This window comes from Molossus molossus, unplaced genomic scaffold (genome assembly GCF_014108415.1).
Source record: "Molossus molossus isolate mMolMol1 unplaced genomic scaffold, mMolMol1.p scaffold_m16_p_17, whole genome shotgun sequence".
Taxonomy (NCBI): domain Eukaryota; kingdom Metazoa; phylum Chordata; class Mammalia; order Chiroptera; family Molossidae; genus Molossus; species Molossus molossus.
The window spans coordinates 12,267,401-12,295,102 of record NW_023425352.1 but is presented as its reverse complement, the minus strand read 5'-3'; the positions used below and the strand labels follow the sequence as shown (position 1 = coordinate 12,295,102).

The following is a 27,702-nucleotide window of genomic DNA, read 5'->3' as shown; positions in this document are numbered from 1 at the left end:
AAGTAGTTTACCAACATCATCCATCTAAGTAGTGAATTTGAATCTAAGTTGTCTAACTCTTGGTCCCATATTTTTAATAACTGGTCAACACTATTTCAAATTTGAGACTTATGTCCTCCTGGAAAACAACAGAGACAATGTCTTTCCAGCTGTTTTCTCCTTAAGGCTGAGTATTATAGTCTCCTCTCTGTGTATGTGGATTCATACGTGTGCATACATACAGGCTAGGCAACATATCATCAAATACACAGCACACTGGGGTTGTGTTGTACAAACTATAGATGTACTAAGTATAGGCCCAGAGAGACATAAGTAAGAACTTGGCATTTCTGAATATATTTTGTACTTAAACACTCTATAAAACTTCACATTTTAGTAAGAGTAATTTAACCCTTGTATAATAAGAATAGGTTGATAAAACCACGTGATTTTTAAGTCCAACTGTGATATGTAAAAAGCGTCATTTAAATTTTATGTGAAAAAAATTAATGTTTAATAAGAATTCTCCTGATAAGCAGCTTTGACTTTGGGAATAGCTGTCAGTTAATAAGAGAGATGTCAGAAATTTTATTTATTTATTTATTTATGTTTATTGTTGTAAGTATTACAGATGTGCCCCCTTTTTTTCTATTGACCCCCTCCTTCCCAGCCTTTTTCTTTGGGCTCCTCATGTTTTCATGGATGGAGAAGAGTTAGGGGCTTTAGGTGTCTGACTTCCCAGTGTTAAGAAGTAATTCAGTAGCAATCAAAATAGAACCTGTCCTCTCTGTTTTCTAGGTTATTAAGTTTAATGTTCAAGGCCAACCTATTTCTATATAAAGATATTTAAATTCAGACTTTCTAACGGATAATTGAAAAAAAAATTTTAATTACAAGTACATACAAAATTATTTTACTACGTGTATTTTTCCTGATCATGTTCTATTTTCTCCCCAGTGGCTCTTATTTCTACATTATTATGCATGAAAATTAGGTTTATAGTTGTTTAATGGAAAATAATACAACAATTAATAAATAATAATACAAGATAAACTGTTTCGCAGACTCACAACTGTAAACTTACTTTTCCTCCACCGTGTATTTCACACTTGATTCAGTTTTTGAATAAGATGCCAAAAGCATCGTCTAAATTCTGGCAAAAATAACTATACCACGACTATACAGCTCCCCTAAGTGTGTAGTTCAGGTTTCTGTCAGTTCGAATAGGAATAGGGAAATACAAAGCGTATTTAATTTAAAATATGCAGTTTAATACTTAGTAAAATATTTACTTTACATATGCAGTTTAAAAATGTTTGTATGTTTGATGAACATTTTTGTTGGTTTAGATGACAAAGCCCCAGTGACAGATACAAACATTCCGTCTCATCTGGAACAGATGTTAGATATATTGGTACAAGAAGAAAAAGAACGGGAATCTGGAGAGACAGGGCCGTGTATGGAATATTTGCTTCATCACAAGATCTTGGAAACATTGTATACCTTAGGGAAAGCTGATGTAAGTTTTTAATCCACATCGTGTTCTTGGGCTTGTAATGCATGCATTCATGTCTTAGAGATAAAGAAGCTGCCAGGTACTAAATTTAATTACAGAGGTATGTATTCAGCATGGCAGGGTTTAAGTCAGTATAGTGAAGAAAAGGAAAGCATGCAGCCTGTATGAATATCTCTTTACACAGAGATCGCAGAACTCCCAAATGCTCAGCAACTGGTACTTAGACTGTGTAGAATTCAGTGTAAACAGATATGAAAATAAGTTCAAGTACATGTGCTCAGAATCAAAGGAAATAAGAAGGAACCCAATGAAAATGGGTTACAAAAATAGGAATTATTTTTCATAAGGCTGAAAGAGCATGTCACTGATTATCCTGACATTAACTCTACTAAGTAGAGACCATTCGAGTTTTTAGGCCTAATGAATCTTGAGAAATCTTTGCAAAGCTGGTATAATATAAATATCCTGTTTCACAAAACTTTCAGATTACTTATCAAGAGAGGTTTCAAACCACGCACTGCTCTGAGGGTAGGTTCGGGTTAGGAGGCCTGGTTTTGTCACTAATATACCATGACCTTCAGCAAGTCCTGTAGATCAGTCTTCCTCAGAACAAGGAGGTGATCACCATGTGGCCTCCTCAACTCGAAAAATCTGTGGTTCTGTTCTGTGAATTTCTATACTATGTGTGAAAATCAAACTGAAAAAAAATAAAAACAAAAACCCAAACTAATAGATACGTTTAACCACCAAATAGAGTAATGAATAATAGCTTAATGACATGTTCCTCTTAACTAATCTGTTATACCAGTTCACTTTTTTTGTGTGTGTGTGGTATGTGCCCCTAGCGGGAACTGAGCCTGGGACTCTCTGGTCCGCAGGCCAACGCTCAACCGCTAAGCTAAACTGGCCAGGGCCCAATTCACTTTTAAGTGGAATTCATTCAATTTATATTTTTCTAGGCAGCACAGCTCCCTGATACCCTGTAGTTTATTCCCGTTTCTTCTTTTTTCTGTCCTTTGGGGAGAGGGATTGTGCAACACTAAGCTGAATAAATATTCATTGTTTTTTGAGCGAATGTTAGTAATGGTACTACTAGTAAATATATTTTGATATAGGTGATTGTAACTATTAAGTGTTTTATCTGAATAATGCAAGGTATTTGCTATCTTAAAAAATATTGTGCTTAAGATTATAGTTTATTCTAATCCTGGATAGCATGTCTGAGGCAGTGTAAGTAGGATAATTATAGAACATATAACATCAATTCATACTCTTTTAGTTCACAATGTGAATAATCATCAGGTTTACCTACTTTTAAGCAAATATTTAAAACAACAGGCATGTTATAAAAACTTCATTATATATTAATTGCCTACAGTCATAATTTAAATAATTTTGCAACTAGTTTAAAAACAGCATTGTTGGACTTAATCATAGACGTTTATACCATAGGAATCCTTTCATTTACATATATGTGTTAGGCCTCATTTACTCTTACAGATATATGATGGAAAGTTATTGATTACCTGTCATTCATGTAAGAACAAGATTCTGGCTTTCCTTTGCCCAGGAGGTAACTGTAACAGTTTCGTGGCAGTGGTCCTCAACCTTCCAAATGCCGCGACCCTTTAATACAGCTCCTCGTGTTGTGGTGATCCCCATCCATAAAATTATTTCTGTTGCTACTTAATAACTGTAATTTTGCTACTGTTATGTCTTAGGCGACCCCTGTGAAAGGGTCATTTGACCCCCAAAGGGGTCGCGACCCACAGGTTGAGAACCGCTGCTAGGGTTTAGACTATACACAGGCTGATGTCACCTGAACTAAACAGATCTCCACAGCATGTTATCACCATGCTGTTTATAATTACATCAGCCTCTGGTCCCATATGCTCTGTTAGAGTCCCAGATGTCATTTTATTTCTAGACTACCAGTCATTAATAATTGAGTGAGAGTTTTATCCTGGCTAATTGCATTGACTCATGAGGGTGGAATTCATGCACATTCATTGTCTCTCCTATGAGGAAGTGAGTTTGTACTGTCTGTTCTTTCCTCGTTTGCTTTCCTTTTCTCCGAACTCAGTGTCCTCCAGGAATGAAACAGCAGGTGCTGGGATTCTACACTAAACTCCTGGGGAGAATCAAGCAGCCGCTGCTCCCGCACATCAACGTGCACAGGCCCGTGCAGGTAGCGTGTCCCCTCACGGAATTATTTGGTTAGATAGAATTTTATATAATTTTTCTAAGAGTAACAATAATACAGGAAGTTATTCTAAAAATAACATGCAAATTAGCAAACACGAGCTTTCTTTGATGTATAACATGGTATTCAATGTACTTCATGTCTTTATATTTATCTTTAAATATTTTCTACATTAATTTTTCCTTTAACTTACCTCCATGATATCTCAAGGAGAGTTTTTTAAATACTTCACTAATATGTTTAGGTTAATGCATTTGAAAAATGTACTACTAGCACACTTATTTTGATATCAGGGGTTGTAAATAGTGTTCTTTCTGAAAAATGCAAGCTGTTTGCATTATTTGAAGAATTTAAATATCCTTAAGGTACATGGATAGCTGTTTGCATACATGTAAAAAAATAACCTAACTTAAAACATTTTTGAAAAAAATTTTGGCAGAAATTGATTCGACTCTGTGGTGAAGTCCTTGCAACGCCAACGGAAAATGAAGAAATTCAGTTTCTCTGTATTGTATGTGCAAAACTGAAAGAAGATCCCTATTTGGTTAATTTTTTTCTGGAGGTATGGTATACTTACACTCTTCAAAGTATGCTTACACTAAAGTTGTTAAGAGAATTGACTATTCATATACTTTTAATGTCAGTTATTATAGTTTCCCTGGTATCAGAGTTTGTTCTTCGTTTTTTATTAAATCCTCACCTGAGGATATTTTTCTGTTTATCCTCAGTCAGAGTGGGAGGAAGGGAGAGAAAGAGAGAGAGAGAAACATCGATGTGAGAGAGGCATCACCTGGCTGTCTCCCGCACGACCCTGACAGGGGGACCAAACCAGCACTGACATACGTTCTCTTAACTGGAACTGAACCCAAGACTCTTCAGTCTGCAGGCTGACGCTCTAACCACTGAGCCAAACTGGCCAGGGCTGGTATCGGAGCTTTTGTTTTTGTTTTTAATCCTCACCCGAGAATATTTTTTCCATTTATCTTTGGAGTGCAAGGAGGGGAGGGGGAGAGATAAAAACATTGATGTGAGAGAGATGCATCAAATGGTTGCCTCCCGCACAACTTTGACCAGGGCTGGGGACAAACTGCAACTGAGGTACGTGCCCTTGGCCAGAATAGAACCTGCGACTCTTTGGTCCGTGGGCCAGTGCTCTAACCGCTGAGCCAAATCAGCCAGGGCAGGTATCAAAGTTTCTATATGCATTTTACTTTCTCCTGCGGGTCAATAAGCTCCTCAGGACAAGGACCCTGTTAGTTAATTTTTGGGTCCTCACTGCTTCTCTGGTACCCAGCAGTGCAGAAGAACTGTTGAATGAACACTTAATGAATGAATGAATCTTTAGAGAAATGCAGCTTTATTACTTGTAAGCATAGATGGTCACAAAAGTCCTTTGCAGTTCTCAAACATGTACCCCTGAGATCTAATCTGTATTAGATACTATATCATCTGACATATGCATCTACTCTGGGATAAATGCATATGCTAAATGAGTCAGACTGTCTTTGCCCGAAACGAGTTTATAGGCTGGTGACGAAGGTAAGACTGATATTCAGATACAGTACATAATCTAAGGTAGAGTAAGATGAATATCATAAGAAAGATGCAGAGATTACATCTGTTCTAGGTCATCAGGAAAGACTTCTTGGAAGAGATTATCTTTGATGTGAGCCTTGATGTGTTTGGATGAGAATGGGTGAGCATAAGGAAAGAGAAGTTTATGGTGTGTCCAGGAAATGGTATAATTTGGGTATGTGGTAAGAGGAGGGTCCGGACAGATAGACTAGGACTTGCCAAAGGTTTTGGATGGCAGGATGAGGAACGTGTGCTTTCTTGCAGCCGTTGGGGAACCATTGAAGATTTTGGAACAGGGATATTATTACGCGATGGTCCCTGTGCCTTCAGAAGTTGAATTGGTGGCAGCTCTGGTATGGTGGATCCCTTGAGAGGAGAGAAAGGCAGGGAAATGAACTTGGAGGCTGACGAGTGACCCAGACGAGAAGGAACAAGGACTGGAACTAGGTTGGAAGCCGTGGGCTGGAGTGAAGCGAGTCACCTGGGAGGCCCTGGCGGTAGACTCCGTGTGGTCTTGTGCAGCAAGCAGGGGAGGGATGAGCGCCCACATTCCTGACCCAGTACGGCTGCCCTGCTGGAAAGGAGGGAGCCCCGAGGAAGCGTATTTTGAGGGGAAGATGGTAATTTTGGTTCTGGATGCTTTGAGCAATCATCTTATCCTGATGGGAATACTTTAGCAAATCTGCAATTTGGGAGAAAAGTCTAGGTTTAAGAGATTCAGGGGTTGCCCTGGCCAGTTTGGCTCAGTGGTTAGAGTGTTGGCCCACAGACTAAAGGGCCACAGGTTCAATTCCCAGTCAAGGGCACATATCTGGGTGTGGGTTTAATCTCCGGCCCTGGCAGGGTGATGTGGGAGGCAACCAATGTATGTGTCTCTCACAGTGTTGTTTCTTTCTCCTCCCCCACCTTCCCTTCCACTCTAGCTAAAAAGAAATCAATGGAAAAATATCCTCTGGTGAGAATTAACAAAAAAAAAGAGAGAGAGAGAGAGAGAGAGAGATTTGGGGGTTATTTGGGAGTTATGTGCTGTGGGTACCAATGAAATCTCTAAAGTAGAAAGGAAATAGTTTCAGTAAGAACCAGAGTGCAGGAGAGAAGGCAGCAGGTTCTTGTCCCCTAGGGAGCCTTTTCAGAGATGCGGGTCCCTTGGCTCGCCTCCAGATAGCTCGTTTAGAGGGACGAGGTGGAACCGGGAATCCGCAATTTTAAACAAATGTTCCAGAAACATTAGTGTAAGGAGCGCTGTTCTACATTTATTCTTCCTCTTGCCATTCTTATCTGATATACCGCTCCCAGCAATGTGATTAGTATTTTGCTGGAATAAATGTTTTCATTCATAAACACCGTGATATGCAATGATTTTATAGGAAATTGGGGAGTCGTTTGGAGTATTTATTTAGTCTCATACAATTGTTTTCTTCTAATATATGTGCTATCAGCTCAATTTCTCAAGAAGATTGGTCTACACTATGCTTTTAACAGTAATACAAGTGTAATATAACTTGGGAAGTAGAACTTTGAATTCATTCAGCATTTAATGTACTTCTGTGATAGGCCCTATGGAGAAGCTGGTTCATGATGAATTCAGAATTGTGTGTGCGACTTGATTTTCACTCTTAACTTCGGATGGAGAGCAAGATACTTTTGCCTTGAAATAATAATCTACTTCAGTGAAGATTCTCTAGCTCTGGCCGTGTGGCTCAGTTGGTTGGAGCGTTGTCCCGTATACCAAATGGTTGTGGATTCCATTCCTGGTCAGGGCACAGGCCTGGGTTGTGGGTTCACTCCCTGACCAGGTTGCATATGGGAGGCGGCTGATCAATGCTTCTCTCGCACATTGATGTTTCTCTCGCACATTGATGTTTCTCTCTCTGTCTCTCCCTCTTCCTCCCCCCTCCTTCCCTCCCTTCCTCTTTCACTTCCTCTAAAATCAATAAACACATGCTCGGGTGAGGTTCAAAAAAAAGATTCTCTTTGTGTTTAGGGGGTGTAGGGAGGGGCCAACATTTCAAGCAAATCTTATTTTTATTTTTAAAAACAGTCATAAAAATATCCTCAGAGTATTGAGTTCTTTTTCTATGGGGCAGAAGTATAAGGAAACAACTGAGAAAAACCATCTTCGAAGACTCGGCGCTGAGGTTATATATTCCCGTAGCCCAGCGAGGAGAAAGCTGCAGTCGCGGCCTCCGGACCTTGTTATTCCACCGCGGTCACTTGTTTCTAGTAGTCGGACAGGTTTCACTGTGCTGTTCGTTGCTCATTGTCAGAGGAAACATTTCATCAACAGTGTGAAGTGCATCAGAAATTCCCCTGCAGTTTTAAAATGTCTAAAACACAGTTTGTAGAGTCGGAGTATTTTCATTTGTCAAAACACGCTCATCCATTGCCATGCCGGCTAGACATGGAATGCTAATGATAGGAAAACCTATTAGATCTGATTTCTGTCTCCTACGGCTTTTGATGTGACTCTTACAAAGCATGTGTTCCTTTCCAGAATAAGTTGAAATCATCGGCTTCCAAAGGAGCTGCCAGTGTAATTGCAGAAGACACATTAAAAGGTCAAGACTCCTTGTCAACAGACACGGGGCAGCCCTGCCGGCCACAGGAGCTGTCTGCGGCTGCCGGAACGGAACAGCCGGAGTTCGACCCCGAGCCCCCGCGGCAGGTGGACGACCTGTCCACGAGCCTGGATAACCTCAGTGTGACTTCGCTGTCGGAGGCCACAGTGGTTCGTCCAAACCAGGACTACAACCTAGTGAACTCTCTGTTAAATCTCACTAGAAGTCCTGTGAGTCGTCATCTTTAATTTTCCCCCCCTAACATGATCACAGTTATATGCATTTCAAAAAGAAAAAAAAGCCCTGGCCGGTTTTGCTCAGCGGTTAGAGTGTCGGCCTGTGGTCTCGAGAGACCTGGGTTCGGTTCCCGCTAAGGGCACGCACCTCGGCTGCAGTTTGTCCCCGGCCCTGGTCGGTCGTGCGGGTGGCAGCCACTCGATGTGTCCCTTTCACATCGATGTTTCTCTCTCTCTGTTCCTCTCTCTCCCTCCAACTCTACCTGAACAAAAAATGAAAAATATCCTCAGGTGAGGATAAAAAACAAAAAGAAAAAAAAATCTATTCTCATTCTAATGTAAAGCATTAAATCCTTTAAAGTTCTTTTTTTTTTTTCAAACAACTCGTGGGGTATCTGATTCGGGGATTGAAGGGGTGCGTGTTTCCGCTCAGGACGGCCGGATCGCGGTGAAAGCCTGCGAGGGCCTCATGTTGCTGGCGAGTCTGCCCGAGCCCGCGGCCGCCAAGTGCCTCACGCAGAGCACGTGCCTGTGCGAGCTGCTGACCGACCGCCTTGCCTCCCTGTACAAGGCCCTGCCTCCGTCGGTGGACCCCTTAGATATTGAGACGGTGGAAGCCATTAACTGGGGGTAAGAGCCGTTACTTGTGTTTTCCCATAAAAGTGATTTTTCACACCTGTCTATTTAAATCCATTTCTATTTTGCAATAATAAGAATCTTTCACTTGGAAACACGTAACATTGCTCATGATCATTAACTGGGATTATTTTGTGATGCTTGTTTTAAATTTATTATCAGTGGTAAGGAATAGGTTTGGGGATAACCCCGCTGTTAACAGTTAAACTACTTTGCCTTTGTTCATTTTAGTGATCCATCAAGACCTTAATTATATTAAGACCAATAACTTTATCTGAGATTTTTTTTAATCATAGAAAAGTAATCTCCTTTTTTATAGATGAGGTCCATGGCCCCTGGGGCAGTCTTGTATGTTTCATGGCCTTCTGTATAGAATCTCTCGTCTTGCCTTGTTCTCTCACCCCTTCTACACATCTTCTAGGGCTGCCCCATTGATTCTTATAGGGAAATTGTGGGACATTTATAAGTCATCAAAAGTATAAAGCAGACTTGGCCGGTCTGGCTCAGCAGTTAGCGCGTCAGCCTACGGACCAAAGAGTCCTGGGTTCAATTCCAGCCACGGGCACGTACCTCCATTGCAGTTCATCCCCAGCCCCAGTTGGGGTCGTGTTGGTGGCAACTAATCGATGTGTTTCTCTCACATCAGTGTTTCTCTCTCTCTTCCTCCCTCCCTTCTTCCTGTTCTATCTGAAGATAAATGGAAAAGTATCCCTGGGTGAGGATTTTTTAAAAATTGTTTTTTTTTATGTATAAAGCAACATAAATAAAATCACCCATAATCCCATCATCTATAAGCAGGATAATATTTTGACATAATAACCTATTGCTGTTTTCCTGTGTATTTTTGACCCTGCTTTGATTTTTACTTGTTTTTTCCCACCCTGTACTCTGCCAACATCTGTCGGGCAGACCCACCTGTTAGCTCTACTGGCTCACATTTTAAGGCGGGAAGAGAAGGAGGATAGTCATTTCTTCTGCAGATCCTTCTTTACCTTCCTGTTCTTCTCTCCCAGCGCTGAGAACCTCCAGCACTTCATTCCTGTTACTTGGTCAAGTTTACGGCACAGCTACGAGGACTGTGTGATAGTTTCCCTCCTGCAGCTCCGTTCTGCTTCAGCCCCTCTCTTCCCACATGAGGATGAAAATTATTTATAGCTCTTATTTAAAAGATTTCCTCTAGTCTTTGGCTTTCTTTTATAAACCCTCTCTGGTAGGCATGCTGCATTGCCTCCGTAAATACATCATACTGTGTGAGTTCATTGACGTGCCTTCATTTTTCCATATGTACCGAACTGGATTAACGCGTTTGGATAACTTAGCATTTCTTCTGTGTCCTACAGTCTGGACTCATATAGTCATAAAGAAGATGCTTCGGCATTTCCAGGAAAACGAGCCTTAATTTCATTTCTTTCCTGGTTTGATTATTGTGATCAACTCATAAAGGAAGCACAAAAGGTTTGAATATTTTTTTTTTGTTATTAGTCATTTAGAAATGTAAATGTCTATCACGTGAAATCTGAATCCCCAGTTTATGTCTCCAGATATATCTGAATTGTCTTAGAATAGCGCAGTTAGTAAAATAAATAAAACCAAACAGAAATGTGTATATATGTATATGTGTGTGTATTACAACTCTAGACTAAATTACAGTTCGAATTCTGCCTTTATAGTTCTTTAAGTATTCTAGTACAGCCCTTTCTGAGATAACATTAGCCTCCCTTTATTTCTCTTCTTTGGGAAGATGTTACTACCATAAGGTGATTGGCATAATATTTTTATCCTGTTTGTCTTGTTCTTGGAAATTTAGATAAGATGTAAAGAGCTTAATAACTAATGTCTGATCTAAGTTGGTATGCCATCAATGAGATGGTCAATAGACAGGTTTGTTTCCCGTACTAATTCAGGTGGAAGGTAGAGACCGATTTATTGATGTTATAAATTAATCTCTCTTTTCCATTAAAACTAAGATAATGATGCTTGTGTTATATTCCAGACTACTGCTGTTGCTCTTGCCAAAGCTGTTCATGAAAGATTTTTTATTGGTGTTATGGAACCTCAGTTAATGCAAACGTGAGTGGCCTCTTTACTTTAAAAAAAAAAAAATCCTTGTGTTTATGTTATGTTTGCCCACTAATTACCTGTTTGTTATGTAGTTCCGAGATGGGTATTCTGACATCAACTGCTTTGCTTCATCGTATTGTTCGGCAAGTAACCTCCCAAGTTTTGCTTGAAGAAATGGTGTTTTTTATCCTTGGAGAACAGAGGGAACCAGAAACTCTGGCAGAAATTAACAGACACCCTTTAAGACACAGGCTAATCGAACACTGTGATCACATATCTGATGAGGTAAGCTACGTAATGATTTTGAATTTGACTTAGAGTCTTTGAAATACTGATGTTAACATACGTTTGATGTTTTGAATACAACATCTCTTTTATGTGGCTTTAAAACCCGACACCATGACTTATATAGAATGGCAAGGAGAATACTTTATTTAAAGACAGTTTTCTGTTAGCCTTTATCATTTTTGGTTTCAGATAAGCATAATGACACTAAGAATGTTTGAGCATCTTTTACAAAAACCCAATGAGCACATTCTTTACAACCTGGTCCTAAGAAATCTTGAAGAAAGAAATTACACAGAATATAAGCCAGCGTGCCCAGAAGATAAAGATGTGGTGGAGAATGGGCTGATCGCAGGAGCAGTGTGAGTCTCTGGCCGGCTCTGAGTTTAGCATTTCATATAGAATCCTCCTTTTCTCCCTCCTCTTGTTTCCCTTATTCATAAAAAAGAACCTCTAACGGTTTGAAAGGTTAAAAAATAAAATAAAACTTAGATGTCTTACGATTACTGTCCCGTAAAATTACAAGTGGTATTATCTACTCATTAAATCCAACAAAATCACTGTATTCTCAATGTTCGTATAAAACGTTAATTTCTCTGTACTATAAATACAAATATAATAAACATAAATACATTATTTCTTAACTTTTTAAACAAAATTATGTAAGAATAGAATGATTTTGAAGAACACAGCAGAGACTCTTGGTTTAGAAAATGTAATGAGATGTTTTTGTTTTTTTATACATCATTCAATTAAACTTAGAGATCTGGAGGAAGATCCATTATTTACTGACATTTCACCAGATAACACTTTGTCAAACCAAGAGTGGCTTAGTTCTTCCCCTCCTGCTACTCCGGAGCACCCCAAAAATGACGGGAAAACTGAAGTCCACAAAATTGTGAACAGGTGAGTTGCCATGTAAATTTGACTCACGTCTCTTCTGCTTGTTTTTATAACAAAGAGTAGCTCTGCTCTTAGGTCAGTACAAAGGTACAATATGAGCTCAGTCTTCCCGTATTTCCTCTAAGGGTGAGGTCGGCTTTCCGTTATGCCTCTAGCAAGGGGGCTCCTCAGGGCAACTCTGCAGCCGAGAGAGGCTGCCCCTGATGGAGACATACACGCGCCGGGTAACGGAGCTGCAGAGCACCTGCTTGGTGTATGTAAACCATTTAGGCAGTTCCCAGTTGCAACAACATTGAGAATCTCCAGTTTGATAAATGGTACTTATTAGACATGTATTCATTATTAGACATGTATTCATATATGCTAAGCACAAGGTTATTCCTTTTTGTTTGTGTTTTTCCTTTTTTTTTTAAAGTGCCCTTTCTGTGGCAATTTTCTTCTTGTTCTTCCCTTGTGGTGCTATTACTGATATGCCTGGTTCTGTCTGATGGCTAGAGAACACTGCATGTCACTCAAGATGTAAAATTAGGCCCTGGCTGGTTTGGCTCAGCGGTTAGAGCATCGGCCCATGGACCAATGAGTTGCAGGTTCGATTCTGGTCAAGGGCACGTACCTCGGTTGCGACTCGTCCCCGGCCCTGGTTGGGGTCATGTGGGAGACAGCCACTCGATGTGTCCCTTTCACATCGATGTCTCTTTCTCTGTCTCTCTCTCTCTCTGTTCCTCTCTCTCCCTCCCACTCTATGTGAATAAAAAATGAAAAATTTCCTCAGGTGAGGATTAAGAAAAAAAAAAAGATGTAAAATTAGGATGCATGAAAATCTTAAATTCACTTACTTGAAAGCCAATTTCCTGAGGTTAACAAATATCATGGCAATCTGTCATTGTGTTGTAATGTAAAAAAAAAAAAAGAGTCATTTTAGGTTAACTTCTACTTTAAGAGGAATGAGTACTTTTTTAATAAAAGCTTTAATGAAAGAGTACTTGATCAGTAAGACTGATTCAAGTTAAGTACTTAGGAACATATAATTTCATTTATCAAATTTCCACTTGCAATAATTCTTGACTAAACTGAAGAGATTGCTAGATATTTTAATACATATAAAGATACTGAATTGTGAGAGTACTATGTTATTGATTATGGCTTTTTTCATTTAAGTTTTCTCTGTCTGGTACCGGATGAAGCGAAATCATCCTACCATGTTGAGGGCACTGGGTATGACACCTACCTCCGCGATGCTCACAGGCAGGTAAGTCTAGTCACTAAGCGGAAGTGAAATCTAATGGGTGTGCACCCGCACACCTGGTCACATTGTCCACAGTCCCTTCTCTGCGAGACCTGAGCTCCACTCTGACTGCCTCCACTTTCTGCAGGCGACCTTTGCATCTCACTGTGTCCGTCTCAAGGTGTCTCTTTCCCTCTCTCCGCTTCCCCCTCTCCCTCTTTCTTCTCCTCTTTCCTTTCTTTCTGTGCTTGACATTCTAGCTCCCCCAGATCCTTTCCCCTGCTAATCCAAAAGGTGATCTTTAAATGATTCTACTTACCACCGCCCTTGCTCCCACCCAGCCCCCTCTCCTTCCCTCCCCTGCACCACTGCCTTCCACATGCAGTGGTCTCCACACGCTGTCCCTCTGTCGCCCCCTCTCCTCCCCTCCCCTGCACCACCGCCTTCCACACGCAGTGGTCTCCACACGCTGCCCCTCTGTCGCCCCCTCTCCTCCCTCCCCTGCACCACCACCTTCCACACGCAGTGGTCTCCACACACTGTCCCTCTGTCGCCCCCTCTCCTCCCTCCCCTGCACCACCGCCTTCCACACACAGTGGTCTCCACACGCTGCCCCTCTGTCGCCCCCTCTCCTCCCCTCCCCTGCACCACCGCCTCCCACACGCAGTGGTCTCCACACGCTGCCCCTCTGTCGCCCCCTCTCCTCCCTCCCCTGCACCACCACCTTCCACACGCAGTGGTCTCCACACGCTGCCCCTCTGTCGCCCCCTCTCCTCCCCTCCCCTGCACCACCGCCTTCCACACGCAGTGGTCTCCACACGCTGCCCCTCTGTCGCCGCCTCTCCTCCCTCCCCTGCACCACCGCCTCCCACACGCAGTGGTCTCCACACGCTGCCCCTCTGTCGCCCCCTCTCCTCCCCTCCCCTGCACCACCGCCTTCCACACGCAGTGGTCTCCACACGCTGTCCCTCTGTCGCCCCCTCTCCTCCCTCCCCTGCCCCACCACCTTCCACACGCAGTGGTCTCCACACACTGTCCCTCTGTCGCCCCCTCTCCTCCCTCCCCTGCACCACCGCCTTCCACACACAGTGGTCTCCACACGCTGCCCCTCTGTCGCCCCCTCTCCTCCCCTCCCCTGCACCACCGCCTCCCACACGCAGTGGTCTCCACACGCTGCCCCTCTGTCGCCCCCTCTCCTCCCTCCCCTGCACCACCACCTTCCACACGCAGTGGTCTCCACACGCTGCCCCTCTGTCGCCCCCTCTCCTCCCCTCCCCTTCACCACCGCCTCCCACACGCAGTGGTCTCCACACGCTGCCCCTCTGTCGCCCCCTCTCCTCCCTCCCCTGCACCACCGCCTTCCACACGCAGTGGTCTCCACACGCTGCCCCTCTGTCGCCCCCTCTCCTCCCCTCCCCTGCACCACCGCCTTCCACACGCAGTGGTCTCCACACGCTGTCCCTCTGTCGCCCCCTCTCCTCCCTCCCCTGCCCCACCACCTTCCACACGCAGTGGTCTCCACACGCTGCCCCTCTGTCGCCCCCTCTCCTCCCTCCCCTGCACCACCACCTTCCACACGCAGTGGTCTCCACACGCTGCCCCTCTGTCGCCCCCTCTCCTCCCCTCCCCTGCACCACCGCCTTCCACACGCAGTGGTCTCCACACGCTGCCCCTTGGTCGCCCCCTCTCCTCCCCTCCCCTGCACCACCGCCTTCCACACGCAGTGGTCTCCACACGCTGTCCCTCTGTCGCCCCCTCTCCTCCCCTCCCCTGCACCACCACCTTCCACACACAGTGGTCTCCACACGCTGCCCCTCTGTCGCCCCCTCTCCTCCCTCCCCTGCACCACCGCCTCCCACACGCAGTGGTCTCCACACACTGTCCCTCTGTCGCCCCCTCTCCTCCCCTCCCCTGCACCACCACCTTCCACACACAGTGGTCTCCACACGCTGCCCCTCTGTCGCCCCCTCTCCTCCCTCCCCTGCACCACCGCCTTCCACACGCAGTGGTCTCCACACGCTGTCCCTCTGTCGCCCCCTCTCCTCCCTCCCCTGCACCACCGCCTCCCACACGCAGTGGTCTCCACACGCTGTCCCTCTGTCGCCCCCTCTCCTTCCTCCCCTGCACCACCGCCTTCCACACGCAGTGGTCTCCACACGCTGTCCCTCTGTCGCCCCCTCTCCTCCCTCCCCTGCACCACCGCCTTCCACACGCAGTGGTCTCCACACGCTGCCCCTCTGTCGCCCCCTCTCCTCCCCTCCCCTGCACCACTGCCTTCCACACACAGTGGTCTCCACACGCTGTCCCTCTGTCGCCCCCTCTCCTCCCTCCCCTGCACCACCGCCTTCCACACACAGTGGTCTCCACACGCTGTCCCTCTGTCGCCCCCTCTCCTCCCCTCCCCTGCACCACTGCCTTCCACACACAGTGGTCTCCACACGCTGTCCCTCTGTCGCCCCCTCTCCTCCCCTCCCCTGCACCACTGCCTTCCACACGCAGTGGTCTCCACACGCTGTCCCTCTGTCGCCCCCTCTCCTCCCTCCCCTGCACCACCGCCTTCCACACGCAGTGGTCTCCACACGCTGTCCCTCTGTCGCCCCCTCTCCTCCCCTCCCCTGCACCACTGCCTTCCACACACAGTGGTCTCCACACGCTGTCCCTCTGTCGCCCCCTCTCCTCCCCTCCCCTGCACCACCGCCTCCCACACGCAGTGGTCTCCACACGCTGTCCCTCTGTCGCTCTGAGTCCTCTGTCCCCTGTGCTCTGGCTTCCGACTCACTGACACGGCTTTGTCCAGTCTCTCCTCTTCATTAGCAAACTGAATGGCCTTTTCTCAGTCTTCTTTACTCTGTAGCATTTTACAAAAATTTTACAAAATTCCAAATTTTGAAACGTCTCAAATCTGAAAAATCTATGTTTAATTTTTATTTAAATCCTTGGGATTTAAATGTGTATTATATATAACTAACTTGTATATGCCTATAGTTAATTTATAATGCTTTGAGCCTGACTTCAAGCCCAAATTACTATATGAATAACTAGAGTAATGTACTTTCATGTAACGATAAGGCAGTAAAATAAGGACTAATCTCAGTAGTACCAACAGGATTTTTTTTCTCTTATTGATTTTAGAGGGAGAGGGAGAGAGATAGAAACATTGATGAGAGAGAACATCGATTGGCCGCCTCCTGCATGCCCCCCACTAGGAATCTGGTCCACAACCTGGGCATGTGCCCTGACTGGGAATCCAACTGGCGACCTCTTGGTGCATGGGTTGACGCTCAACCACTGAGCCACACCAGCCGGGCCCAACAGGATTTTTAAGCTGCTTTTATTTTTTCTGTAAAGTTTCATTTTAATTTTTATTAAACTGTTAACTATCTAGGTCAGAATTTCAGAAGTGTTAATATGAAAATGCTTTACTAAATATTGGGATGTGGTTTTAAAAGAAAATTGTCTCTTGAAAGCCAAATAGTTTCAAACTCAAAATATATTGAAGAAATTGTTCTTTTTATTATTTTATTTTATTCTATTAATTTTAGAGAGAGAGGAAGTGTGAGGGAGAGAGAGATAGAAACATCAATGAGAGAGAACATCGATTGGCCGCCTCCTGCATGCCCCCCACTGGGGATCGGGCCTATAGCCTGGGCATGTGTCCTGACTAGGAATCGAACTGGCAACCTCTTGGTGCATGGGTCAACACTCAACCACTGAACCACACTGGCTGAACCCTTTTTATCATTTTAAATATGTTTTTAAATGATGAAGTTAGTGCTTCATGGTGAGAATATGTTTTAATTTCAGGTAATTTCTAAATTAGAAAGGTCAAAGTAATTTTGCTTTATTGAGGAGAATCTGAAAAGGAAAAGAATATGGAGGAAAACTATGCTAAAAATGTCTTTCATTTCAATTCAAATAAATTACATATCGGAAGATTTTTTTAAATTTACTTTCATTATATGAGATATTCTTGTGCTTGTAAAAATTTATACTGTTTATCTCAGTGATAAACTCTGTATAGGGAATGACCAGTTTCTTACCATTTCCAATCTCAGAGACCAACACTTTGGTAAAATATAATAAAAATGAATTACTAGAAAAAGCACAAATGACAAGCCCCGATAATTACTTAGAGTCAACGGATATAAAGGGTCCTCAGTTAAATTGCAGTGGAGTTTGTACGTGCTCGCCCTTGGTTCTCGTGCTCACCCGTCGCCACGGGAGCCGTTGGCAGACCGCGCCGGAGCCGCTGTTCAGCTGTCAGAGCGGCGTGCCCCGTGCAGGCCAGTGCAGGCCAGTGCAGGCCAGTGCAGGCCAGTGCAGGTCAGTGCAGGCCAGTGCAGGCCAGTGCAGGCGGTGCAGGCCGGTGCAGGCCAGTGCAGGCCGGTGCAGGTCAGTGCAGGCCAGTGCAGGTCAGTGCAGGCCAGTGCAGGCCAGTGCAGGTCAGTGCAGGCCAGTGCAGGCCAGTGCAGGGGGCCGAGCAGGGGGCCGAGCAGGGGGCCGGCCTTGCCTCCTCGGCTGCTGCAGGCCCTCCGGCTCCCACGGGCAGCATGGGAGGAGGTGAGAGTGTGGCCGGACTGACCATGATTTGAAAGTGCTCACCAGACAGGCAGTGAAAATAAGCAAAGGGGTCAGGTCCCGAAGGAGGAGCATGAGCGCAGTAGTTGAAGGTTACTCTGCTCAACTTAAAGTCTGCCTGTTTTCTCATCAATCCGTATCGGTACTGTGATTATAATCCTACGTCTGCCTCCATCAGGGTGTTATCCGAGTCATTTCTTCTCCCCTCGCCCAGGGCACCTCACCCTGAGCAGCACCCCGCATTCAAATGGGTCTTGATAGTCCTATTTGAAGAAATCATTTCTAGTTCACGTCAGTTTGTTTTGGGTTCATTCTTTAATGATCCAAATGCTTTTCCCCTAGTTCCGGGACTACTGTGCTGTCTGCTTACGGTGGAAGTGGCCGGGGTCTCCGAAGGCATTGGAGAAGTGCAATCTGGAAGCCACTTTCTTTGAAGGTCATTTTTTGAAAGTTTTATTTGACAGAATGGGAAGAATTCTTGATCAGGTAATACGTTTTGCAGTACTCATTTTCCTACTGTTTTGTTACCGTTCATTATGGGCTCATCCTAAGTCTTAGTTTAGATGTTCAATGAAGTCATTTTATTGTTTTCTTTGTTTTTCCACTAGAAGGCTTTTTCATAAGGCTTGATTGCCAACAGCTGGTGGGTTTCTGATGCGCGCGTGATGCTAAGAGCATTTATTTGGCCTGACAGTTGTTACGGAATTGTATATTTCACCTCTCATTGTAGGCCATTCTCTCAATACCTTGAGTGTGTTTGGAAGGTGATCAGAGTGCTTTTCTTTCTGGACTAACTTGGAAAGGCTGTTAGTCCAGTCAGCACAAATACAAATAGATAAGGTTCAATTCGGAAGACCTCAGATGTCATTTCAGATTGAATCTTGATCTTGTTAAGTGCTTTGATCTTGTTAAAATAACAGAACAGTATTAGATGAACATGCTTCTTCAGACAAAGAACTTGTGAGTGATACTCCCTTTTGTAAGGGGGAGGTAAAATTAAAAAAGGTACATTTGCCTACTGCAAGGTTGGTAAAGATCACCAACTTTTTAAAATTTTTTTATCCTCACCGAAGGACATTTTTTGTTCAGATAGAGTGGGGAGGGAGAGAGAGAAACATCGACGTACAAGGAACCAGGGCCGGGGACAAACCGCAACTGAGGTACATGCCCCCAGCGGGAACCGAACCCAGGTCTCTCTGGACCGCAGGCCTACGCTTTACTGCTGAGCCAAACCAGCCAGGGCAAGATCACCATCTTTATGTTGCTATATGTTTCACTGACTGTCAGGAGAAGTGAGTTTGAGATTATAGACTCCCTTCCTCCCTCACTGACAGATAAACCAAGTGATGAGATAGCTTTGAAAAGCTTTATACACTGGGATGGACACTTGAAATAAAAGAACTTGGCATAATACTTGCCCCCACCGAATTAACCAATTTGGAATTCATTTAAAATTTTATATTAAAGTACTTGTCCTTTTTTTTTTTATTATTAGCATTTTAGTTACATGTTTATGTGAGCTTAGGGAGTTATAAAAGAAATCTATGTAAGCAGGCTGTCTTCAATAACCAGAAAGCCAAATAAAGAAATTATCATTTAAGAAGGATTTCACGCCCTGGCCCATTTGGCTCAGCTATTAGAGTGTCGGCCTGGGGACCAATGAGTCACGGGTTTGATTCTCGCCAAGGGCACGCAGTACCTTGGATGCGGTTCTTCCCTGGTCCTGGTGAGGTCCTGCGGGAGGCAACCAGTCTGTGTGTCCCTTTCACATAGATGTTTGTTTCTCCCTCCGTCCCTCCCTCCCACTCTATCTGAAGATAAATAGAAAAATATCCTCGGGCAAGGATTTCAAAAAAAAAAAAAAGAGCCCTGGCCAGTTTGGTTCAGCAGTTAGAGTGTCGGCCTGCGGTCCTGAGAGACCCGGGTTCGGTTCCCGCTAAGGGCATGTACCTCGGTTGCAGTTTGTCCCCGGCCTTGGTCGGTTGTGCGGGTGGCAGCCACTCGATGTGTTCCTTTCACATCGATGTTTCTCTCTCTCTCTGTTCCTCTCTCTCCCTCCCACTCTACCTGAACAAAAAATGGAAAAATGTCCTCGGGTGAGGATAAAAAAAAAAAAAAAAAGAGAAGTATTTTACTAGGTTACACTTTAATCAGTACTGTTTCTGATAGTAATCAGTAAAGAAAGTCTTTTTTCTTTCAACATCTTAACAGCATGTGCTATATTGCTAGTGTTTGTTTGTTTTATACTTAACAACCAAAGCATTTAAATTCAGTTCGTATTTTCTTAGTATATATCCCTGACAGCATCAGGATAACCGTGCTGGGGTTAAACTTTTAACATGGATAATTAATAAAGCAGCTCATTTCTGCAGATATAATTGAGACATTATGACATCAAGATATCAAGTATTTATAACACTGTTGTCTTGTCACAGTGTTAATTGTTTAAAATACAGTATAATATGAACGGTAGTGTTCATATTTAGTGGTGATTTTAAAAAGATAGCGAGATGCTAAGATTCATGGCAGAATGTAAAGAATCATGGAAAACGTAGGAGGCCAAGTTCTTGTCCCTGCCCTGACTGAGAAGAGTTTGACTTTGGGCCACTAACTAAACCACTTGTCACATTTTCTTATTGTTGAAGTGCAGTTGATGTTACTTACCCTAACCTCCTACTTAGATTTGCTCATAAGAATTAAATGAAGACAGTGCCCTGGCTGGGTGGCTGGCTGGTTGGTTGGTTGGAGCATCATCCGAACACCAAAAGGTTTCAGGTTTGATTCCTGGTCAGGGCGCATACGGGAGGCAAATCTGTGTTTCCTCTCTCTCTAAAAATCAATGAAAACATATCCTCGGGTAAGGATTAAAAAAGAATTAAATGAAAAAAGGTAATTTAAAATACTTTAAAAAATATAAAGTCTTGTTAAATGCAGTTATTGGACATTTCAGAGACTATAAAGTTGTTGAAATTTTTCAAACTTTAATTGAAGTCTTATTGTTTTGAATATCTGCATATTTGGCCTTTAGTAGAAGGGTTGAGACTGTTTGCTGGTGGCATCAGTATGCTGTTAAGTCATGATTATTGTCCTAAATGCAGACCATGTATTTCGTGTGGGCTCAGTCAAAAGGGGGCAGGTGCACTTGACATGTCAGAAACACCTGGTTAGCTTTCATTTCAGGTGAGTACTGTGTAAAGTAGAAAACAAAAGGGTCCAAAATAATAAATTATTATTCATACTTACTATTGACAACCTCATAAAAGGTCAACTTGTTTTCAAGTTATGGCCAATATAAAGTAGAGTTCATTTTACAGTATGTTGGAACAGTTTCTGTCTAACTAAAATTTACATTTTCACGTTAGAAAAAAACTTATCCACCTTAAATTTCTTAAACAACAGAAGACATAGCTTTTGTTCAAATAAAACTAAAAACCAAAGTAACACCATATAGAGAAGGTAAAAGTTTAAGTGGCAATATGTCCTTGTTCAGAGCCAAATTATTCATTTATGTATTTAAACACCTGCAGATGGCAGAGTTTAGAGCCCTAAAGAGCTGAACTACCTGAAATGAAGTCACTTGCAATTCTGCACTTTAGTTGTATTTTGAATGATTTTGTCCACATTTTAACCTAATGCATTCTTAAAGATTATTTTTTAATGTTTCCTTTGTGCCTAAAATACAATGTGAATTTACCTTTCTTTATGAATTGAGTCTTAGAAAAGGCTCTTCTGTTGCAAATGTTATCAAGTAGGAGAATAGGCTCTTCAAACTCTCTTCAATAGGAATGGTATCTCCTTTCATTTATCTTGCTTATGGCTAAATTGTGAATAAGGGAGTTAGGGATAGTTCTTTCAGAAAATCTGTGTTCATGAATCTAGCAGTAAGTAAAAACGACTAAAATTGGACTTATATGTAACACAGGACGAGCTTTTGTTCCTATAACAGTATCTTTGATGTCTTCTGGAGCATACGGAAGCATTTGTTGTCCTCTGAAGCCGAATTTTTCCTTCTTTCTTGGTGTTCATTGTGATGAGCTGCAGAAAAGCTGCTCGGTGTCGGAGAGGAGAACATTCAGACTCCGTGGTTCATCCCAGCTGGGTCCCAAATCCCTTTCCCCTCCCGGTGCTGCGAGGTGTTTCTCACTCCTCCAGTCCCGGTTCTTCTCAGCCTCTCGCTGAGTGAGCTCTGTCTCGGCCACCGGGGGCTTCACTGCTCGAGGGAAGCTGGAAGGGAGGGAGGAGCGAGTCCTGGTGAAGGTTGTAGGCACAATCCCAGCAACTCTGTTAGCATGTGCCTTTGCTTTGCCTTTGACATTCTCTGTAAAGCACCTCCAAGCTGCTTTCTACGAAGAATAACCATTAAAAGCTAGAAATCTAGTGAAATTGACACAGTACATTAAAAAAAAAAATGTGTGGAGAACTACACACAGACATACAGTGATTTGGGGAGAGTTAATGTTCTTGCAGTAACTGAGCTGACCCTCTGTAATCACCCTATGAATCATCTCTTTCACTCTGAGGCACACGGTGGTCGTTTCTGCCCCCAAGTACTTGCATTCTGTTGACAGGCTCTGTGACTTGACTTTCTTGTACACATGCTTTCGGTAATTGGTAGTAGTTGAATAAAAGATGAGTTATGTCCTTTCTAAAACTAGACCACTATATTTAAAAAGATTTTAATACATTCCCTGCTATCTTTGGTCTTATACTTAAATGTGTTTATAATTAATATTACTTATAATACTTAGGTGGGTTTTGATGGCCTCTTGAACCATCTCATTAATTAAAACAACCTGCGTGAAACAGACATTCTGACTCTGTTATGTATTTGTTTTTGCTATATGTTACATGCATGCTTTTTGAAAAATGTTTAGGACTCTGTTATATGCGCTTTGACTAAGGCGTTTAGTTTAGTGTCGGTATTTTCATTGCAGAAGAGCGTGTGGAGGGTAGATTTTTTTTTCTTGAAAAGGAAAAATGGTAAACAAAGTGCTCAGGTATTTATATGAACCATAATGTTAAATGTGTTTTTGTTTTTTCCCTCCCCCTAGCCGTACGATGTGAATTTACAGGTCACCTCGGTGTTGTCTAGACTTTCTCTCTTCCCTCATCCACACATACATGAATACCTTCTGGACCCTTATGTGAACCTGGCTTCTGGCTGTAGGTCTCTCTTCTCTGTAATTGTGAGGGTGAGTTGTGAGTTTTGTTCTATTCCTTGGGGTTGATAGACCTGTCTGATTCACATCTCAATGTCATTGCGTGTAATCAGTGTCACATAAAGAAAAGTTTGAGATATCTACTATTTAGAAGTAATTATTTTACTATAAAATGTGGAGGAAGAAAATAAAAATTTATTATTTTAAATCGTGTGTGTGTGTGTGTGTGTATGTGTGTGTGTATTTCATTTTAAGGAATAGATATGAGTCCTTTGTCAAAGATGGTTGTGTAAATAGTGAAAGGTGACATTCTTCATTTGGTAAAATGGTGTGTTTTTTAATCCTGAAAACCCTTATGTAGTTGACTTTAGGAACTGAGTTCCTTTTGTCTCTGTGATTCAGGTTGTTGGAGACCTTATGGTTAGAATCCAGCGTATTCAGGACTTTACTCCCAAGCTTCTGTTGGTCAGAAAGCGATTGCTTGGTTTGGAACCAGAAGGCCCAGTGTAAGTCAGCGTTTTACTTTTTTTTTTTTTTTTAATCTAAAAATTCCACCGACAGTTGACAATCTGCTAATATCTTGAATTGACGTGTTGCCTCCTTGTCCCTTTCCAGTATTGACCACCTCACCTTGCTGGAGGGCGTGATCGTGTTAGAAGAGTTCTGCAAGGAGCTAGCGGCAATTGCATTTGTGAAATACCATGCTTCCTCCACACCGTAAATAGCACCTTCCAAGTAACCAAGGAAACAGAACTATTGTGTACATTTCATCAAAAGAGACTCCGCTCCACCCAGTGAAGAGAGGAGAAAAAGCCTTTTTAAATGAAGTATTGCTATAAACTGGAGAGAACCATCATAAACCCATTGAGTGGGCAATTTCAGTAAAATGTTGTAGAATATTGTTTTCATTGGCTTTATCATAAAGGCTCTATGTACAAACTTGCACATCCTTGAATCCAGGATACAATCAAAGGAACTTCAAGAAATAAGAAAACGCCTGTGTGAAAAGCCGCAAAATTTCTGATGTCATGACTTTGATATTTCTGTTATTTTAATATCCTTTTAGGTAGCAAGGCATCTTTGACATTCTCTGGGACTCAGATGCTTATATTCTTTTGGATTAATAAGTAGCAAAAAAACCGACAAACAACTAATTTTATAACTTTTTAAGATCAGAATTCTTATCAAACAAAATATGAAAAACTGTAAATGAGAAAATAATACAATTCAGGGACCATCAAATGAGTTGAGTTAATAAGAGATAAAAATGTATAGAGAACCATTAACTTTCTTCAGCTTTTCTAATAACAATTTAATATGATAAAATTCTTGATTAATATATATATATATTAATTAAAGAAATGTTCTTCTACTCTTGTGCACATAGCCAGGTAAGTGATTAATTTTCATGTATGGGTCCCAGTTTATTTAAATTGTGTCATTTTTGCAACAACGTTGAATTTGTGCTCACCATTGGTAGTGTTTGCTAAAATAGTAGTTTTAAAGCTTATTTACATGTATTGGGTTGAGAACCTTTTATTTCTCTCTCTCTCTGAAAATTGTTTCATAAAATCGCTTTATAATTTAATTTTCTTACTGAAATGCATAGTAGTGTCTCGGTGGGGAACTGACCGATAACTCTTAGGCACCAGAATGCCCAGTGGCCTCCCAAATGTTTACTTTTTTTTTTCATTTTGTTCAGTCTTTTGTTTTAAATTATTCTAAAGAGAGTTAAAAACCAACCAACCAGTCTGTCCTGTTTACATGTGAAAGAATGTGGGTGACTTGGGAATGCGCCTGAATGGGGGTGCACGGAGGAACGGGTGGGTCGTTTGGCAGAGCTGGGCGGGGCACAGCGCTTGGACTTGATTTACACAATGATGTTTGCTAATCCACTCTCTGTTCTTCTGTAAGTGATGCTTGTCGCTCCGAGATACTGCTTTGAAGCCTTCTTCACCTTTCTTCCTTGAGATGTTAAGCAACAGCACTTTCCTCTCGCCTATTGAGGGACATTTGGGGGCGCAGACTGTCAGGCTTTCTGGCTGCAGAGGCGCTCTTCACGCGGCCCCTTCTATGAAGTTGTTTTGTGCAGCGTGTTTGTGTGTATGCGGTGTGTAGCGTGTGCACACAAGCATGTTTTACACCTACTGCTAATTTTGTTGTATTCGTTTTTCTGATTTATTTTATAGTTAGTTTTTGCTATTTATTAAGAATAGTATATCAAAAGATTATGAATATTCTTGGCTCTCAAACGCTTACCACTGTTAAAACAACAAAAAGACCAAATTTCTAATTTAATGCCAATCTTTGTGAGCTCCTTCTAAGAAATGTATCAAGCAGAGTAACAGAAAAAGAAAAGTGGGAAATAGTTACTTCGTGCGGGCTCCTCTTTAAAAGATGTTTAATGATGGGAAATCATTATGCAGTTGCTGTATTTATTCATTTGTCCAAGCAAGAACACTGCAACGTCCTCAGTTTTAGATGTGGTTATAGCCTACTTTGAGGTAGGTGCATTTAAAATACGGCATTAAGAGATATTAGATATTTCTGAATGTTGTCATAGTGTTCAGTAGGTGGAATAGCACTGACGGGACCTCTCCAACTAATGCTATTTTATCTTTGATTTCACAATGGGACCCTATAGCTAATCCATGAAACCAGGCTCAGAAAAGCTTTAACTCTTATGTTTCGTGTGTATGCTGCTTCTTAAAAACATATTTTTCTAAGTTATTGTAATGACTGTGATGTGTAATCAGCTAAAGTTTAAGGTATACTTTGTTTCTCTTCTCAGTTTCTCTCTCTCCCTCCCTCCCTTGCATTCCCTTTCTTTTACTCCTATTTAGTGCAGCCCCAGAGCCAGCACGAGTTCTCCCAGTAGTTGGATTTGTTAGTGAAACATTGTACTCCATTTTAGTCTTTTTCTTGCTGTCTTTCAGAAGCTAAACATTTCTAATTCTTGGTACTTGCAAAACAGTGACTAAAAGGTACTGTGTTGGGTAGAAAGTACCAGATTAACAACTGATTGCTCTTGCAAGTTCCAAACTGAATTTTAGCCTTGCTTCACATTGGTATGAATAGCTATACACATTTATTTTAAAATCTTTCTCTCTACCAGTATAGTCTTTGGGGTTATTTTTAGAAATGAGCCACATTCTTTACTTGATAGAACTCAGATTTGTTCTTAGCCAATTATCATTGCAGTACATTATAACTATGTAATGTTGCGTAATGTAACTGTGCAATATGGAAGCTATGAGTGGATTTATAGCTTTGTGGTTTAATTGTACATTATTGTGTGTGTACATGTGTATATATATGTATATATAATAAGGACCAAAATCCTTAGCTTGCTTACACTGTTGCTAGTGTAAAAATTGTTACACTTAATTTTACAGGGCACAAATTATGGAATTACCTTCATAACCCATGGTAACATATTTTCATAAATTATTGCATTAATATGCAATTACCATTTAATTATAAAGTACATAGGTATTGACAGAAATTACAGCAAAGTGCTAAAACCACAAATTATATGGTAATTATATCTTGTACAATTAATCAAAATATGCATGTCATTATGACACTTGATGTGTTAAAACATGATAGATAATCATATTTCTGGGCCCTGTAAAATAGTGTTACTGTAATAATCTGTTTGCCTCCCGCCTTGTTTACATTAAACAAAGGACATTTGGTAAATTTTTCTATTGAACATTGTGTAGATTACTGACAGTGTTACCAAGGCCTGGAATTCTTGGGCCATCTATGAAGAAACTCTTCAGATGGTGTGACTGTGTTCCCAGGAGGTTGTGATTAAGTCCAGTTTTTTGTGCTAACAGTGCATGCAGGACTAAGAGGGATAATCTAAAAATAAATCATGTAATTTAAACAAATGTCTTGTATTCTTGTAGAATTCTAATTGGAAACATTTTATTCACTGCATTGTTGAAAACAATAATTCCAGACACACAAAAAGGTATGGCACCCAACAATCAGTAGGTCAGTAGAACATTGACTTCACGGAACAAGAAAGAATATGTTCATGTCTGTGGAGGGGGATGTGCAGTTTGAAAGACCCCCTTGGTGAGCCTCATATATATAGTATCCACCCATAGTACCACTTCCCTAAAAGAAGGAATGTTTGTACAAGTTTTAGAAAAATAATGCACTGTGGGCATTATTTCTTATATATTTATAAAACATAAAGAGCTTAACTGACATTTAAAACAGACTCTAGGTTTATTCCACTCACTTGAGTATTTGCCGAAGTCCCTTAATTGGAAATGGAAAGATAAGTAATACATGACACATCCAGAAAGAGAGAAATGTAGCTATTAATCCCACCTACCCATGATCCTTTTCGACCAGTATTATTCAAAACAGTTTTGGAAGGAAGGAAAGAGGCTAACAGGTTGAAAGGATGCAGGTGAGGTTTCGGTGTTGCAGAGTTGACATTACCCTCCTTGCCTTAAGCTGCATCAGAAGGAAACTGCATCATAGGAAACTGCAGTCAGATTCCCAGTCCGAGCACCTGGTTCAGATCGCTGTTAATTAAGAATTTTGCAGCGTTGCACCTGAAAAACTAGTGACTTCAAGAGAATTTGAAGAATTCATATAGCCCAGCCGGTGTGGCTCAGCGGTTGAGTGTTGACCCCTGCACCAAGAGGTCGCTGGTTCGATTCCCGGTCAGGGCACATGCCCAGGTTGTGGGCCTGATCCCCAGGGCGGGGCATGCAGGAGGCAGCCAATCAATGTTCTCTCTCGTTGATGTTTCTATCTCTCCCT

At 42.2% G+C, this 27,702-nt stretch overlaps 1 protein-coding gene across 4 annotated transcripts in view; it reads left to right on the top strand.

The window, feature by feature from the left end:
* FAM160B1 (family with sequence similarity 160 member B1) overlaps window positions 1-27,023 on the top strand; it is a 36,836-nt gene extending 9,813 nt beyond the window's left edge. For 2 of the 4 annotated variants that reach the window (XM_036265196.1, XM_036265195.1), the window contains 15 exons: window positions 1,329-1,498; window positions 3,579-3,683; window positions 4,138-4,260; window positions 7,768-8,061; window positions 8,501-8,697; window positions 10,044-10,158; window positions 10,697-10,773; window positions 10,857-11,049; window positions 11,242-11,411; window positions 11,812-11,955; window positions 13,111-13,201; window positions 18,098-18,241; window positions 22,807-22,947; window positions 23,317-23,420; window positions 23,530-26,941. In XM_036265196.1, the coding sequence (XP_036121089.1) occupies window positions 1,379-1,498; window positions 3,579-3,683; window positions 4,138-4,260; window positions 7,768-8,061; window positions 8,501-8,697; window positions 10,044-10,158; window positions 10,697-10,773; window positions 10,857-11,049; window positions 11,242-11,411; window positions 11,812-11,955; window positions 13,111-13,201; window positions 18,098-18,241; window positions 22,807-22,947; window positions 23,317-23,420; window positions 23,530-23,635 (2,124 nt within the window). In that variant the 5' untranslated portion in view covers window positions 1,329-1,378 and the 3' untranslated portion in view covers window positions 23,636-26,941. Of the gene's footprint in view, window positions 1-1,328; window positions 1,499-3,578; window positions 3,684-4,137; window positions 4,261-7,767; window positions 8,062-8,500; window positions 8,698-10,043; window positions 10,159-10,696; window positions 10,774-10,856; window positions 11,050-11,241; window positions 11,412-11,811; window positions 11,956-13,110; window positions 13,202-18,097; window positions 18,242-22,806; window positions 22,948-23,316; window positions 23,421-23,529 lie in introns of all 4 variants that reach the window. The other 2 variants (XM_036265192.1, XM_036265193.1) reach the window with 2 other exon arrangements.
* Window positions 27,024-27,702: the final 679 nt, after the last annotated feature.